The sequence below is a fragment of the Physcomitrium patens genome, chromosome 19 (assembly GCF_059467195.1).
Source record: "Physcomitrium patens ecotype Gransden chromosome 19, ASM5946719v1, whole genome shotgun sequence".
Lineage (NCBI taxonomy): Eukaryota > Viridiplantae > Streptophyta > Bryopsida > Funariales > Funariaceae > Physcomitrium > Physcomitrium patens.
Window position 1 is genome coordinate 2,781,202 of NC_143428.1, and position 18,635 is coordinate 2,799,836.

Sequence of the window (18,635 nt, forward strand, 5' to 3'; positions counted from 1 at the left end):
CTATTCTTCATTGTGAAGAAAAAAAATAGGTCCTTACATATATGTGTAGATTATTATCAACTTAACAAATAGACTATCAAGAATTGTTGTCTTTTGTTTCTATAAGAGGGGCTTCTTAATCAATTTAGTGAAGTTAAGATCTATATTAAAATAAATCTATGCTGAGTTTATAAATTGATGCTCATAAAACAAGCAAATGAATAGAGGACTATATTTCAAACTAGATATAACCAATTTAAGTAAAATATCATGCCATTTGGATTAGCAAATGCTCTAGCTACTTTTGAGCATTTGATAAATGATATATTTTAAAAAATAAAAAATAAAAAATAATATGTGATCTTTAATCAATATTCATTAGTATACGAAGACTACAAAAAATAAAATAAAATAAAATAAAAAATAACATTTTTGTCTCATATTATTAAAATACATGCATGCATAATTATATATTAAGATATAGAAATATAATTTTTATACAACACAAGTAATTGTTTTTGGGTATTTCATCTCCATTGATAATTTCCAAATGGATTTTAAGAAGGTATAAATTATTAAGGTATAAACTATTCAGATTTTTTGTAATTGGATATAGCCATTTTGATTAATCTTTAACTTATATCTATCTTTTATTTTTCTATCTTCTCTCTTTTGATAACAGAGGAATATATTATCTTTTCAAATTTATGTCTTGATTTATGACTTTGAGGCTTAATTGATTTTATAGAAAATATAAATGTCTTTTGAGGGAAAAGAAGTTTTTTTTAATAAAATAAATTCTACAAAAATTATAATGCTTTTAAGTTTAATATAAAAAGAAATTAGTGACATAATTTAACAAATTTTGTCAAAAAATTTCAAGGAAATACTATTTTATTTAATAAATTAAAAATAAAATTCTCTTATGTTTTAAAAAAATTCTCATAAATTAATATATCAATTTATATTTTTTAAAATTTTAACATGAAAAAAATCTAATAAATTAAAATATCAATTATACAATAATACAATCTTTATACTGTACCAATTATTTTTTAAGGATTATAAATGGTCCAAATAGAATTTGAGTTCCTTCTTAAAGTTCAAAAGCATAATTATAATAAAATGGTTCAATTAAAAATCTATGTATTAATTTTCAGATATATCTTTGAGGTCCTTATACTTTCTTAAGATATTAATAGCGATTAATCTAATAAATATTTTTATTTTTTATTAAATAATAGAAAAAATCTACGTTTTTCTATACCTTGAGTAAGGTATTCTTGCTCTAATAAATAGAAATTTGAATTTCTGGGACATAAAAAAACAAAGTTAAAATTAAAATAGTAAAAATTAATACTTTTGTACATATATAGAAATTTAAAATTTAATTATAATTCTTTATAATAAATGTAATTTAAAACTTAAAAATATATAAGAAACTTATATTTTTAGTACTGTTACACTTCTATATGCTTTAAAAAGTACAAATACTTGTAGGCATTTTGGGTGATATCTGTAAAAAAAAAATAGATCAAATATAAAATTTTATCTTGAGGATTTTATATGAAATTTTAAAAAACGATTACAAGTAATAGAATAAAAGGTTCTAAAATCTAATATAACAAAAGTAAAAAATATATGGTTTTTGGAATTTATCAAACTTGTAATATATATAAAATTAAAATTTATTAAAGGTAATATTAGATTTTTTTGAGTTGAATTTTCAAAAAACTTAAAATATTTAGTCTTTGTTATAGTTGGACAACCTTAATTTCTAACATATTCTCTTTTTTGTAATTGGACTCCTTCTTTGGTAGTTGAATGGTTTCTCAAGCTTAAACATATGTTTCAACTGTCTAAAGAAAAAAGAAAAAATTAATAAAACAAAAAAAAAAAAAAAAAAAAAAGAAATTGTAAAGTTTTTTTTTTTTTTTTTTTTTTTTTTTTTTTTTTTTTTGTAAAAAGCTTAGATTATATAGCATTAAATTTCATCTTCTACTTTTGATTTCATATTTTAAAAGGTTATAAAAATTCCTACAAAATTATTAAAATTTAAATGTATAATTATGTGATTTCATATTAAAAACTTTATTAGAAACTATTTTTACAGATTAAAAAAATAAAAAAAATAACTCAAAATTTAATGGAAATGCAAATCCAATATTGAAGTTGTAACTTGGTTATTTAATTTTAAAAATAATTGGTTAATAACTAGAACACCATTTTATTTAATATTAACTGTAAAACTTCTACTAAATAATGATAATAAATTATTGTTGTAAGATTTGATTCTTATTGGTAGTAGCACAAATTTTATTATATTTTTTAATTATACTTTCATTATAACTAAGTTATTTAATATTGGATCTTATAACTTTAAAAAATTAATAATTAAGATTAAACTAGTATATTATTATATGTTTTTAATAAACTTAAATTGAAAAATTGAGGTTGATTAATTTTGTTTTTAGAATTGATTAATAAGTTTTCATGAATTAACAAATATGTGATATTGAACTTATTCTATTAATTCTTTACTGGAACATTTTTTGATTTATTAATAATTTTTCATAATTCTATGCTGACTAAAATATCATAAATTACATGAGATTGAAAATTTATTAAGTAGAAAAATAATCAAATAGCTATTTTTAATTTTAAAATGATTGAGTCTTGAACTAAATGTGAAATATTTTAAAAAATGATGTCAAGATTAAAAATAATATAAAATTTATTTCTAATGATAATAAATAATTAAAAACTTCCTTGTTGCAGCTTCTTAAGGACCATAAGGTTTAAAACTTAAATATCAAAGATGCATGAAGCTTTCATAATTTTCGCTCAAACTTAAAATATTTCTTGAATAATTAAATAAATTTACATGGTTCAATTATAGATCCAGTTGATCTTTACAAAACTATATTGATGTTTTTCAAATAAAAGATTATAAATCTAATTTGATTCTACCAACTTCTATTTATTTAGGTAATGTGTATTTTCATTATAATTACAGCAGGCATTTCTTAGAAATTTTGAAATGTAGAAATCATTTAAAATAAAAATTATTGTATTATAAAAATGTTATTTTAAAGTATAAAATAAGCATATATAAGTTTCTTATTTTTTTATCTAATTTTAAAACATGTATATAGCTACCATGAATTTTAAATTTTTAGAAGACATTAAATAAATCTTAATTAATTCTTTAAAAAATTGGATAAAATTTTATTTCTTATTTACTTTAAATCATTTAAAATTATTTAATCTAAAGTGATGTAGCTTCATTAGAACATGCACTAATTTATTAATTTATTTGACTTGAAAAAGACTATATCTAAGAAATTTACATAAAAATATAAGTTCTTTCATTTCATGATTTAAAAAGCAATCTTCAAGTGCATAAAATATTGTGTAGGGCAAGTTTTAAGAATCTATTTTACAATAAGATATATGTAATTTTTTAGACTCTATAAGATTTTCACACCTAGAAATAAAAGGAATTAAAAATGATAGCAAAAAGCAGGGGTATAAAAGAATTTAGTTGTAATTATAAACAAAGATATTTCAGGTTGTTTAATTTTTATTCTTATATAGACATAAATCTAATGTTAATAATTAAATTATACATATCAATCTATTATTACTTTTGGTTTTCATTATAAATATAACAAAATGTATAGGTTTTCTATTCTACATTTGATGTGGTTTAAAAAAATAACAAAACATATGATAATGTACTAAACAAATGTATTAGCTTTAGATTGATTTAACATAGTAGTGAAAGACATGACAACTAAGAACTATTTAGGCTTACATAGCACACAGGAATTATTCTTCAATTATTTTTTGAGGGAATATTTTTCTTCTACAAAAAAAAAAATAAAAAAATAAAAAAAATCTACAAAATAATTCTAATTTTATTTTTTAAAAAACCGATAAAAAATATAATAAATAAAATAAAGAAAGATCCTATTTCAAAACAATCAAGTTAAAAGATGTTCAAGGTTATTTTGTAGTAGAAAAATCTTAAAGATTATATACTAAGTCATTAAGAATAAATAATTATAAAAATAAAATTTTAAAAACATAATAAAGAAATTTGTGTTATGATAATATATAGAAGCACAAATTAAGAAATTTCAAATTAATTTATAAATAATTTAATATTAAATATAAGAAGCTATGAAGAAAATATGAATAATTGATGTTAAATTTCATTTTTTTTCTATCAAGTATTAGGTTTATAAATCAATTGGTTTATGTTAGTAACATACTTATATAACAATATCCAAAAAATACTTTGTTCCAATCAATTAAGTTGTGCTTGAGTATTTATTAGTAATATTTATAGTTTCATTGATGATATTTTAAAATGTTTTTTTATAAAAAAATTTGAAATTATTTTTAATTAATAAAATAAATAAATATTTATATTTTTAAGATAATAAAAAATTTAAATATCAAAAAATAAATGTTATATTAAATATTTTATTTTTATCAATGATCAAATTTTTATTTATTATTTAAATATATTCTTGATTTTAGATTTATAAAATAAAAATTAATTTTAGAATTTTTTTTTTTATTATAATATCTAAGCTCTTATTTGTATAAAATTATTTTTAGATTGATTAGTAGTGGATTTATATTTATCAAAAGTAGCCTCACAAAAATTAATAGTCATGTTACGAATTTTTAAAACAAATAAGATTTGGCAATATTTATTCTAATGTGTCATTGATATATATATTTATTCCAATAATTACCTATGTAATTAAATAGAGATAGATAAAAATAGATTAATTTCATAATATCTTATAGAGATGCTTCTTAGAAGCTTCATAGATATTGCTTTGATTTTACACATGCTTGTAATTAATTGATAGATAAGAAACTTAATCAACAAGTTAGCCACATGACACACATATCAATAACATGTGGAACAAACTGACTATATAGTGCACATATAGATAACCTGCCTTGTAAGTAAAGTCATGTATCTAGCAAAGTCAATATGTGTTAGGGGTCCTATAGAATATCACCACATAGCTTCTAGTTAGAGAGTATATATGGAGTGAAGCCTTCTTTACTCTTGTCAACACCTTTGTAGTCCTTAGTCTTATTTCAAGACTATCTAATCTTCTTGACTTTGGCAATAGTCATTCTAATTCAATATATTACCATTACTTGAAAAGATTAAGATATATAATTTTTATAATAATTAATAATATATAAATATATAAATATTTTATGAGATATTAATTTAAATTTGAATAAGTTCTTGATACTAGTTAAGAATAGGACTTAAGATCAAAAAAATAATAAAATTTAAAACATATAAGCTAAGATATTTGATTATTTTTTCTTTTTAAACCTATATTTTTATCTACAAGTCTTAAAACAAAGTTTTCTAATATATATTAAAAAATTCAATTTATTCTTTAAAAATAGTTTTTTAAATCTTTACTTTGTATATATGTATATATATATATATATAATAAAATAATAAAACTTTATCACATTGATTTATATAAGACTAAAGATATATTTGATGTATCTTATCTTTGATGTATCTTATCTTTCTTCAAGGAAGTAAAATAATGCATAAGACACTTTTAATATACTTTTGAAAAAGAAATTACAAAACGAGCTCTAATTTTCAGATGTGGAATATTGTCATGGACATACACATGTAAACCAATAATTACCTATATGATTAGATAAAAGTAAATAAAAATAAGTTAATTCCATAATATCTTATATGAAAGCTTCTTAGAAGCTTTATAGACATTGCTTTAATTTTATATAATTTAATATACATACTTCTTTATTTCCATTTTCTTATACTTGTTTATTTACTTTCATCAAGTTCATTTTCTTGACAAATATTTACAAAATATGATTGATGATAGGATATTACCTCTTAAAGCTAGAAATTAAATACATTTATATAAAAGATAGATGATTATACTTTTATACATACCTTTCTATCACGACATTAATGTATTGGTTTTGAAGATAATAAGTATTTTGTAATGCCTATATTAAAAAAAACTTGAGTTTATAAAAAGGACATGAATTTTAAGATGTTATATGATATCAAAGTTTTTTTAAGTCTTTGGCATGTTGTTAAGCTATTTTAAAACTTGATAGTTAAGAAATTTATTAATCTATAATAAGTCACTTTTTAAATTTATTAAATTAAAAAACTTGTTAAACTACAAAAGAAGTTGACAAAGTCATTTTGTTATTTTAAAGAAGTGTAGAATATTTATAGTGTAATTCAAAAAATATATTATTTGACCACAATCTTATATTTGATAATGTATATAACTAAGCTAGGTAAGAAGTTGATTGGTATTACTTATAAGCATTACAAACTAGCTTTAAATCAAATTGGATAATTATTTTTATGTTTATTTAAAATCAATTATATTTATATTCCAAAATTACAACACATAAAAAAATTACATTTTTGTAGCTAACATGGCGTAGAAAGATTGTAATAATTGCATAAAGAGCTCAAAGTAATTTTTACATATCAATAGACAACACACTTCGTATAACTTGCAAACAAACACACACACATATATATATATATATATATATATATATATTAAAATAATAAAATAAAAATTATAATATATATGTACATATATATATACATATATATATATATATATATATATTTATTTAGGAGTGTTTTCAAACTTATTGTATAGTAAACTAAGATGCATCTTTAATATGTAAGCTAACTTCTATTCAAATCAAAGGTATTTATGATCATTAATAAATAAATAAATAAATAAATAAATAAATCTATGGAAATATATAATTTTCCATCAAAATCATGCTTAAATTTTATTTTTTCAACATTAATCTATTCTTTACTTTTTAAAGAAAATCTATGCTTTTTAAAAATTCAGATTCAACAAATTATTTGTATCTTTATAAATAAGATATGAAGCAACCTTCACACAATAACAATAATTCTAAGTTGATTTAGAATAACACAAAAGAATAGGAAATAAAATAAAAAATAAAATAAAATCTAAAAGATCTAAAAAATATCTTATAATAATTAATTAATTAATTAATTGAAACTAGAAAATTGTGTCTTTTACACAATTAAGTTGATTTAGAATAACATAATGGAATGTTAAAAAAATATACATATAACATCTTGGAATAATGAATAAACAATAAAATGAAAACTAGACAGTTGTGAGACATTTATAAAGTTAAGTTGATTCAGAATAACATGATAGAATATGACAAAATTTTCTTTAAAATGTCTTGCAATAATTAAATTATGAATATATATATATATATATATATATATATATTACAACTTAAAAATATAAAAATGTGAAACATCTATTTGTAGGAAAAAAATTTAAAAATAAAACAAAATGGATAACCGAAAGCATGTTTAGGATGAAAGTTGGTCATACAAAGATCCTTGAGACAATTGTCATGCAGAATGTGGCAAAAAACTCAGGAAGTAAAAGAAAACTTTAGGCTCTAGACAAGCTATGAATGTTCTTTGTTCTAGACTATGTACTACACGTAAGATTTAGGGTTTCATATGAGGATTTAAGATCCAATGTAACCTTTGCTCAATTAGTGTAGAGTTTCGGGTAAAAATCCAACTTTTGCGTCCAATAGAGTAAGGAATGCCAAGCTGCGAGAGTGAGTATATCTTCCATCGTGGATACGCGTGAGCCATGTCGGATGCAAGCGAGAAAGGGAAAGAAAAATGCATCGATCCCTTCGGCAAATCGAGTAAGTGAGTGAGTAAGAGTGAGAATGAGTGAGTGGGGGCGTTGAATGCATGTCGTGGTCGAGAAAGGTTCTAAAAAGAGAGACGACGTCGCACCAAGTGTGGTGAAAAGCAGGGCATCCATCTGAGTCTCTTTCCCATCGCGGCACCCCATATCCACATCTCCGCACCTTCTCATTCCACTCTATAACCCAACGCCAGTGTAAAAAAGAGCAAAGTGCACTTTGATTCTCAGTTGCAAAGTTCGAGGAAGCCGTGACTCCATCGGGAGAATTTTTCCTGTCCCGACCTCTGCATGCAAGGAACCATGCAAGCAGCACCAAACGGCAAGGCATCGCGCGCACCTCGACTCCCATCTCGAGGAGCTTTGGAGGTATTCATTCTTCTACTCCCTTCTGTGCGGCGCTCGATATTCGAGGGGTGGTGACTGCTAAATTTGGGAGCAGAGGTGTGACTCAGCCAGCCAACGCCTTGACTGTGTGTCCACTTTGGCAACCTTCGGAAACCGTTGATTGTCCACTACAAGTTCATGTAAATATCTGGGCCCCCCTGAAAGATTCGTCGCCTCAACGGCTACGCCCACATTTTATTATCCTTAGGTCTCGAATTTCCGTTCGCCTCGAATCTGCGTTACATTTAATGAGCTGTTATCGGTGCATGATGGTGTGGCGGGGTTGATGCGATTTAAAGCTTCTATTGCAGAGCTGTCACTTCGTTTTCCGTTCTACACTTGCCACCGTTCATGCGCATGAGGGTCCATGTCAGAAGATTTAGTGGGCTTGTAGGAAGCAGGCATGGCTTACAACGAAAGCAGGTCAGAGGATAAACGAATTTCATAATGACAAATAAGACAACACATTAAGTTTCAGTGCTTTGTCGTGGCGCAGCAAAGTACCCTTCAAACCAGACCGCAATGCACTGCGAAAGATGTTGACTAGGTGAATATGCACAAGACTTGACAGTAGAGATCAATTGCAAAGAAGGGATTATATGAGTCGGCACGAAAGGGATCAAACGCTGCCACAAATAAATACGAATAGGGTATTTTTCCGTGACAAGTCATGTATTTATAATTCTCAAGAGTTGCACAAGATCCCTTGGAGGCTAACCGTATCCTATGCACGGCCAGCGTGAGACAAATATTACAGTGGACTCCAATACATGGGAGTCTTTATGCGTTCCAACTGAATTTGACCCCTCCAAAGGCTCTCTGTCATGAGACCGTCCGTACTTACTGCAGGAAAAACGCTTACCTGAGAGAGAAAGAGAAAGAAAGAGAAGAGGAAAGGAGAGGAGGGTAAAAATTCACATAATCATACAAACAATAATGGAGGCTGGCCACAGCCAACAGAAAAAAATTCCCCTCGCCCTGCCTCAAGAAACAAGAGCATTCTACTTTTCTCTCGGCCCAAAAGCTAGTGTCAACTCCTAGACGCAGCCACCAAGTGCAACTGTGTAGCAATCAACTGTGAAGCCTGCAAGTGCAGTTCATTCTCTAAACGATTCCCCTTTTTTATTACCATACCTGCAGACTATACTCTTACTTTCAAGCGAATTATCAGAATGACTGATTCCGCGAGTAGTCCTTCTGAATATAATCTGCGCTGTCCGGACGGCGCGGTGAGTTGGCCCCAGGCGAGAGGGACGGTGAGTCCCCATTCTCCAGCCCAAGAGTGAGCTGCTGGCTTTCCAACCAAATATCTTCAATTGTCACAACCGCGCGAGTGTCGTCCGTTCCTTTCACAGCGCCACTCAAAATTGGGGTCGAGACTACCCTCACCATGTATGGCCTCTCAAAGGGAATGTCCAAAGCTTTACCCGGAAACACATCGTCCTCCACTCCCGATGTGGCAGCACTAGAAATTGCTGTGCCACTAGACTCTTCAACAACGGGGAGGACGGAGCTGTGCTCATCTTGCTGGCTGGAAGATTCACTGCACTCTGCCTCCTCTTCCCAGCGCTTCGCAGGCTCCTGCAGGCTTTTCAACTGCGCCACAACTTCGTCCATCGTCGGACGTTGGTGTGGGGAAGTTTTTGTGCAGTCCAGGGCCAAGTAAAGCGCTTTCGTCATGGCTTCTTTATTAGCATCCTTATCAGCGCAATCCAACATTCTCACATCAAAGAAATCTGGGGTGCTGCCCATTCGCCGCTGCACCCAGGCGATAATGTCAAAGTTCCTACCCATGGACGGGTCCTTTCCGGTGAGCAATTCCAGCAGCACAATCCCGTAGCTGTAAACATCGCACTTAACTGTCAATCTGAGGCTCTTCTGGTATTCAGGAGCAATGTACGCTTTAGTTCCTGCGATGAAAGTGGTAACGTGCGTCTTGGCCGGATCAATAAGCCTGGCCAGACCAAAATCGGACACCTTGGACTCAAAATCCTTGTCCAGAAGGATGTTGCTGGCCTTCACATCCCGGTGGATGATCCGAGGGTCCCGATTGTGAAGATATGCTAATCCTTCCGCCGCCCCCACTGCAATCTTGAGTCTAGTGTTCCAATCTAAATGTGCTTCCTTGCTGCCTGGATTGCGTCTCATGTACTTGTTGAGACTCCCATTTTCGAAGTATTCATATACCAGTAGCTTCCCATCCTTCGTCCTGCAGTATCCCAGCAGTTGGACTAGATTGGGATGGTGGCAATTGCCCACTGTCTCAATCTCTGCGCGGAACTCACGATCGCTTTGCTTCCCTCTTCCATAGAGTTTCTTTACAGCCACAACTCTTGAGTCCGGCAGAGTGGCTTTGTACACCTAAAACCCATAAACAAAGAAGAAACAGAGTTAATACCTTGATATATTTGAAATATTTGACATCGTCTGCTCAACATTCCATCTACATGACAACTATATATATATATATATATATATATATATTCAACGAAATGAATGAAACGACAATTTCAAGATGGCGGTTCATGAGAGAGTGTGTCAAGACAAAGTTCGTTTATTTTTAACGAGTACCTTTGCAAAGCCTCCCACCCCAATGAGATATTTCTTGCTGAAACCAGCCGTTGCTTCTTCAAGCTCTTTGTATTTAAAGGTAACATTAGATTTAAGTGTAAGCTGTTTTTGTAAATGTTCAACGCCATTAATGCCCTTGGGCCGCTCGATATCAAATCGTTTATTCCACACAGTCCAGATCGTCCAGCTCTGGAAAAAACTGGAGAGTTGGCTGCCCAGGTAAACATAAATAGGCGCGACGCAGGAACACATTAGAGATACCGAGGTAGTTCAGTTAGAACTCGATCGATAGTTTCTTGGGAATCGATTCACGGACTTGGTTGTCCTGGAGGGAGACTCTCTCCCCTATCACATAAGGGTTCATCACCAATGAACATCCCCGGAGTAAAAAAAAGACAAAAAGTCAAAAAGAAAAACACGGACACTCACACAACGCAAGCACAAACACTATGATTTCATGCACGTCAAAACCAACATGCTTGGACGCGATCGTTCCGAGACGCACGGCACAGAAGCCCCTCTCGCCACCCCCTCTCCCTCCCCAGAATAGAGAAACCCCCGGCACTAAAACTCGCCGTAATACTCAGGAACCAAACAAAACAAATAAACACTAAATAAGCAAAAATAAAAGTAAGCGACCAAGACCTCACAACCGACTGCACCTCTCCACAGTCCTCAAAAACACCAGGACTCGAGTTCAAATAGCACGGAAACGAGACATAGCAAGCAATTCCGCCCGCGGCGAAAAGGAATCGTACAAAGCGAAGTAAAAATACGCACTATTGAACCCTCGAGAGAAAGACAACAGGTGCTCTCAGAACGACTACAATCGGCCTCTAAGTCAACTAAACGAAGACACAAACGAAGCTTAAAAATGTCCCGAAGCCTACAAACAAATCCCGCCGTGGAACACGAAGGTCGCGAGCGAGCGAGCAGAAAGCACAGAAGCGAAGGCGAAGAGAGCGTTACTGCAAAGTAAAGCGAAGCAAGACACGAGAGAACACGAGATGACGAGAGAGACTGGAGGAGAAGTGGTGAAAACGGGGGACGCTGCGTTCACAGCAAGGGAACATGTGAACATGGGAACAAAGCACCCCGGGGCAGCGTTCCCGAAGGGGCCGATGTGGCAAGAGTGCCAGCGCGGCTCCCCAAATCGAATCTGGACTTCAGTTGTGGTTGCCGTCACAGGATGCTACTCGGCACGTTCGTGACGCCCTGTCAGCCTGTCCGTGTCCACCTGGCACATTCCCGGAATGATTGCATGGTTGGATCTGCCACGTCGGATAGTTTTTCCGGGGATGAGCACATCTCGCCTTCCAATCACGGTCCCCCCTTTGCCTGATTTTTTGAGGGCGCTAGAATGCAATGGTCACTCTGTGTTGTGGGGCTCCTCTTTTATGCCCTAATTTTGGTGGCTCTTGCCTCCCTAGATTATAAGTATATTTGAGGTCTGCATCTCTCCATTTCCCCCTATTCATTTATTGTATGTGAAGACATTGTTCTGGGTATGACTTGAATGGTGTAGACTTGGCCAAGTATGTCATGTGAGATTGGCATGAGTAAGTCGCAGTTTTGTAGTGTGTAGTCTTTTGTTTATATGAGGGACACTTCAACTAATTGGAACATTTGGAGATAGAGAGGGAGAAAAGAAAAAAAGTGTGCATTAAGTTTGATTATAAAAGGAATATGACATAATAGGCATGGAATACATGAGATGGAATTTAAATTGTTGATCTGGTATGCAATTTCCATCAATAGAGCAAAATATCAACCAGTGTATGAGAGTACATGGGAGTTATCCATGCATTCTACCAATGTTTAAATTTTTGAACACTTACATGATAAAATAAAACAATTAAATAAATACACTAAGTATATTTATATGCATCCATCCATAACACCTACATGTATGGATTCAAATGTCATAAAATAAAAGTAAAGAAACAATTGAAGAACCATTTCTAACAATGTTACATATAAGAACAAGTGTGTTTGTTCTTTAGATCTTTTGAAGTTTGGCATGATATAAGAATGACGAGTTTTTAATCATGGTAACAAAAATACTGTTTACAATTGATTTCAAAACAATAATACAGACAAACCCTAAAAATAACCATGGCCTTCCATTCATGTGGCTCCACAGATTCATGTGCTTGAGAAGCTGGGAATGGGCAGGAATTGGCAGCCTTTGAGCCTCAAAAGGGGCATGGCTTCCACAAAGAGTCCAAAATTAGGTTTTCTAACTCAATTGGTTTGCCAAGTGTAAGGTCCCCAATCTCCTTAAATATGCAAAGATTTTAAAAATGAAATAAAAATGATGCTCACTATGTAACACCAGAATTCCATCCATATTGACCCAAACGGATTTCTGTATATATATATATATATATATCTATACACATTAACGAATAGAGAAAGGGAGACTCATGTCGCCAATTCTGCCAAAGCAGGCCACAAGTGCTGACGTGGATTTCAGTCTTGTGCTTTTGCAGGCTGTCTGCATGAACAGGCTTTGTTTGTGATTTTTTTTTGTTAGTTTGTTTGTCCTTCACAAGTGCAGATGCAGCCATCTCTGAAGTGCCCATGTTTTTATAGCCAGTAATATATTTTTCCAAAAGGGCATGTTCTCTGTCCATTTGTTGCCTTGATATTGCATACACAAAACTAAGCTATAAAAATAAAATAATAAAATAGTAGAATAAAAACAGACAAAAAATAAAGTAGGGCATCACAACCTCCCAGGCCATGTGAGTCAATTCCAACAACTGACGGCTGAACATGAGAAAAAAAAAGAAAAAAAAAGAAACCCTAAAAGGTACAATGACAGAGGAAGTGTGAAGTATCTTTCATTATACCCCCCCCCCTTTCCTCTAAAGATCTATGGTCTAATACTTGTGTTTATATATATATATATATATATATATGAATAAATAAATATAATGTATAATATATTGTGCATGGGTATGGACGTGCAACAAATCATTGGCTCCATTCTCCCATGTAAATTCCACCATTAGTTTTGTACACATGATTATATGCAAAACACACATGTGACAAAGGCATGCATTTGGTTTGTATTAATTCTATTTATTTCCATGGTTCTTATGTTGACCTCCATTGGCCCTCATGCACACAATCAGTAAGGAAAATGGTATCCCATGAAGAATATTCCTAATGGTCCAATTCTCTTATGCAAATTATGCTTTGCTTTCAATTTGCTTTCAGGGTTGCCATGTGGCATATGATGCAAATATTTCATTCTCATTCCTTGTCTTATTTGCTTTTTTGGGTGGGCCTTGTTTGATGGTCAAATGCTTTGTGATAGAGTTTTATTGAAAATGGGTGTTGAAGTGAACATGCTCTTTTTGTCTTTCAACGAAATATACTTTCTTATGAGAAATTGGTGTCCTAACAAAATTGTAAGTGTGAGTGTCTTAGTATAAACCCAAATGTTTGTTTAATAAGTTTTTTAAAACAGAGTTTTACTTCTGTAAGTTATGGCTATAAAAATATAAAAACAAACAAACAAACAAAATTCTGGCAATACAGAATATTACAACTGATTATTTTGTAATTTTATGATTATGGCTTATTATTTTGCTCATTCTTACAAGAAATAAGATGTGAATGTGTGTGTCCATGCATGAGTGTGTGTGTATGAATATATATATATATATATATATATATTCATGCACATACATGTAAGTTTTGAAATATTATAATTCATATAAGTTATACTTTAAGTAAATATTATAATTCATATAAGTTATACTTTAAGTAAATATTATAATTCATATAAGTTATAGTTTAAGTAAATTTTAGTTGATAATTTCTTCCTATACCAATTCTTTGAATTCATAAAAAGCTGCAAATGATAAGGATACACCTAGCATTTTAAGAGAAAAATTATATATATATATATATATATATATATACACACACACACAGGAGAATGTTTAAATAGACCCATGCTTTTAGTAAATAGTCCATCTCTTGATGAAGAATGTGGTAAGCATGATGAATATGGTTGGTTTATATTGGTTGCAGATCCAATAGTGGAGAAATGAATCTATTTCTTTCTTTATTATTATTATTAATATTATTATCTTCATGATGGTTAGAATGGATGGGTCAGTTTAGTAGCAACTTAGGTCTATTTTAACATTTTCCTATATATGAATATATTTATGTATATATATACAAATACATGTATACACACATCCACAATTCTCAAAGAAGTGTTGTTTCAAAGTCAAGAAACACTACCTTCCAATTTGAGATTTGGATTTGATGATTTTGAATGTACTTTGAAATGGTATTAACCAACTAAAACAGAGTTGGTTATATGTACATTCTCCCATGCAAATGTATTTTTTTAATAACTTTTCAATATACTTCCATTCTTCTTCTTATTAGTATTACTACTACTACTATTACCTACTCCAGAGAATAAATCATACATTATTTTTATTTACAAACATTCACGTGGTATTGCACAGAAAAACAAAGAATGCCATGCTGGCACACAAGCAATTGTGGGACTTATTGCAAAAAGCTTTCGAATTGCTGATTCATGGGTCTCACATCAACTGAATCTTTGCCTTTTTTGGACTCTAAGCATGCAACACAACTCCAGCATTTGGTTGAAGATCTTTGTGAAAAGAATTCAATTGTGATGAAGAAGTAAAAATATGTCTACTTCTTAACTTTTTTGCTAACTAATATTAAGAAAAAAATTACTTAACTCTTGAGGGACCCACATGTTGTCATCAATAATTTGCTCTTTGGCCACCACATGTGTTGGATGTGAGTGCTCATTTTTGCAACAACAACAACATCAACAACATCACAATGCAGAAAGACAGACAGAAATAGAGCAATAGTTGTGTGTCACAACTCTAATCAGCATTTGCCTTTTTTTTTTTTTTTTTTTTTTTCAAAATGATTGTTTTTATGATTGAATCTGTAAATATAATTAGATGCAACGTTGGAAACAATTGATTCTTTTTACGTTAGCATCTTTTTGCCATTTGATCATGGACCAATCATGCTCATTGTACCTAAACTCAATTGTTTTCTTATTCTATCACATCAATTTAATATTTGTGATTTTCATGTTTAATATATACCAGTATATACTGTTTTATCAAATTGAAAGCATTGTGTAAGTGTTTTTATTTTTATTTTTTTATCAAGCTAATCAAAGTACTTGAATCATCCAAAAGAACTTTTAAATTCTTTACAAATTTTGTAAATGCAGATATTGAAAAATTGATTCAAAGAAAGATCGCTGTCTAATGTAACTGGGTTTATTACAAGAATATAATATGAACAATGAGCAGACTAATGATGCTTTAATTAAATGCAGTTTTTATATGTTACTACGTTCTCAGCTCATTCTACACATTTAAATTGGAACTAAAACTAAAAACGTACAAATCAAACTGGGGTGGCAACACATGAAAAAGTACCAAGTTGCACAAAACTTTGCACTTTCCAGTGACTAAGAGGAACAATGAGGTTGGTTTCAAGTAGATTCTCTGTTGGAGCTCATTGAAGTCAATGTTGTGACGCACCACCAACCTCAACCAAAGGAGCGAATATACCAAGCCAGATATGCCACAATCCATCACAGACATGAAAAATAATGTCACCTCACAAAAGATCCAGACTAAGATGGGTGTGCCTCCAAACAAGAGCACGAGTCCACTTTGCAGGAAACCAGCACAATTTGAAGCAAATCAGAGTCTACTTTGACTTGAGTGTCTCCTACTCACCACCAAGATGGAACGCTGCAGGTCTTCAGTTCTGCTATTTTTCTATTTCGGAAAGAAGAGTTAGCAAAAAAGCAAAAAAAGCAAAAATATAAATATAAAAAATAAAACAAAACAGGGATGACGGATACAAGTACATAAGTTGGGAGTTCCTAGGCTGCACACGGAAATCAGCTGCTATGGAGGGCTCAGGTTTGCGTAATGCCAGCATCGCGTGCTATCTGGCTCCATTTCAATGCCTGAGACTACCTGTGGCAGGCCCTACTTGTGTCCTGACCAATTTCACACCATGCGTTCAAAGCTCCGCTGAAGTTGCACCAGGCTTCTCTCGTTACCAACTGTCAGAGTGTCATGTGGTGCAAGTTAGTTCACATCCATGTTCTGGTTTCAGAACCACTGGGTTTGTATGTTGTGAAGGACACGAAAAAATACCCATCGCAGGTAAAGATGAGTATCGTTAACATTGGCATAGCGAGGTCAGAAAATGTAGAGCCAAAACACTCGAACACTAAGTGTGTCGTACTTGGTCTACATGCAATCAACAGAATCAATCTCGTCCCTGGCTTGCTCGTAAAGCTCGAGCCTCTTCGACAGCTGAACTCTACGTTCCATCAAAGCAGGGTCCTCGTCCAGCATCGCTGACAATTGCTTTCCCTGCTCAAGTGCAACATAGGTATCAGCCTCACCACCGGACTATTCCAAGTACAATTGCACACACACTCACGCTTGGCTCATCAAAAAGGCCCAGTCCCTTTCAGTATTCACTGAAAAGCTACTCACCTCCCGCTTGCCTATTTGAGTGTAAAAATGGTCCATCAATGACCGCTCCGCTTCACGAACTTAACAGTGGACAGCAGCTTTGAGCATAGAGTTCCTCAGCTGATTGCAAACCATGCCAACGTACGCTGCCACATTGGGACCTGCCACAGCGAAACCCAGCCAGAATCGAATCGTTTGGAGTAATGGAAACCCCTTGAGTTCCTGTAAGAAAGAAGGTTGACATCAGCACACCATTCTTCTTCTCGCTTCCTAGTTCGACTGAAGTCGGTGAAGTACGAGAGTTTTTGTTGTACCAATCAACGTAAACTGGAAAGTGACAACCACCACCCTTGGTGCTAACACGCGACAGGTTCTGATGGTAACCCAGCAAGTAATCAAAAATATTAAACCGTTTAAGTCTCAGACTGGTTCCGAACACTCCCGGACCGATTTTTGAACCAGATCCCTAAGATTGAAATACACCTGGGTTGTCACAGACCATGAATCAGCCCCAACCCCGTGCTACGAACTGGGCTATCCGCAAGTATGCAGAATGTCGTTAAATTCCTCCTTAATGAAAAAATTCCCACGAATGTGAAAAAATAAATCCGTAAAAATGTAGAATGCAACAATCCATATATTGTTGCAAATGAGTGACTTACTGCATCCGGTACTGGCTCCGCTGGGCCCCTGAAAAATTGCAGCGAACGTTTAATGAGCGGCCCTCGACCTTGTTCCGGAGCTACAAGATGAGCTGGTTACCATAGGCCTCCGATACAATCCCTCGGACATTCTGCTCAGACAGATGCTTGTCAAAAGGACACTCCTTTGGTGCAGCTTGTAGTTGATTGTCAAGCATTCCCACCAGAAGTTCTACGGTACGCAACAACCTCAGCAAATAAAAAATGCTCATTAACTTTCTGCCCCTTACCTCATAGTCAGAGGCTTGAAAAATCCATGCATTACTGCAGCGCTACTCAAGCAACGAGTGGGTCGCATCGTTCAAATCTCGAACCAAAAACACCAGTGACAATGGTCTTGCCGCTCCATCCAGATGGACTTCGAAGGTTTTACCGCCCACACCCAACTTGTCTTGACGAAGAGTGCATGTGATGCCATGTCCGCTCGTCACCGAGACCTTCAAGTAAAACCAACTTCAGATCACATGTTCATTCCACCCATTAACCAGTCCTCATTTACATCAAGGGCATACGTTCCCTTGTCCTTCAGATCCAACTTCGTGAGAACACCAAAAGTTATCTCTCCTGCAAATTCACACCCACATTACCGAACCATGAAACTTAGAAAAAGCTCTGCTCCAACCATGACCCACACGGAGCTGATAGTTAAGGTAAAACAGCGCATGCAGAGGAAT

At 32.3% G+C, this 18,635-nt stretch overlaps 1 protein-coding gene, 1 long non-coding RNA gene and 1 pseudogene across 3 annotated transcripts; 1 reads left to right on the forward strand and 2 right to left on the reverse strand.

Annotated features, from left to right (window-relative positions):
* Nucleotides 1-8,768: 8,768 nt before the first annotated feature.
* LOC112272718 (leucine-rich repeat receptor protein kinase EMS1) lies at nucleotides 8,769-11,742 on the reverse strand. The gene is made up of 2 exons (XM_024500757.3): nucleotides 10,728-11,742; nucleotides 8,769-10,517 (listed from the first exon to the last, which is right to left on the reverse strand). Exons 1-2 carry the CDS (start codon nucleotides 10,977-10,979, stop codon nucleotides 9,324-9,326), a joined length of 1,446 nt encoding a protein of 481 aa, XP_024356525.1. The 5' UTR covers nucleotides 10,980-11,742; the 3' UTR covers nucleotides 8,769-9,323.
* A 439-nt stretch (nucleotides 11,743-12,181) lies between these two features.
* LOC141044536 (uncharacterized) lies at nucleotides 12,182-13,063 on the forward strand. Its single transcript, XR_012216102.2, has 2 exons — nucleotides 12,182-12,464; nucleotides 12,871-13,063. It is a non-coding gene; the product is annotated as an uncharacterized LOC141044536 (long non-coding RNA).
* Nucleotides 13,064-16,377: 3,314 nt separating this feature from the next.
* On the reverse strand, nucleotides 16,378-18,196 carry LOC112296000 (phragmoplastin DRP1C-like; annotated as a pseudogene). Its single transcript, XR_016498428.1, has 6 exons — nucleotides 18,192-18,196; nucleotides 17,923-17,950; nucleotides 17,583-17,726; nucleotides 17,282-17,482; nucleotides 17,025-17,155; nucleotides 16,378-16,839 (listed from the first exon to the last, which is right to left on the reverse strand). The product of XR_016498428.1 is annotated as a phragmoplastin DRP1C-like (transcript).
* Nucleotides 18,197-18,635: the final 439 nt, after the last annotated feature.

Excerpts from the sequence above, each read along its gene's own strand:
- LOC112272718 (XM_024500757.3), bottom strand. The coding sequence starts at position 10,979 with ATGTGTTCCTGCGTCGCGCCTATTTATGTTTACCTGGGCAGCCAACTC. Across the intron at positions 10,518-10,727 it reads GGGTGGGAGGCTTTGCAAAG|GTGTACAAAGCCACTCTGCC; the intron begins GTACTCGTTAAA and ends TATGGGTTTTAG.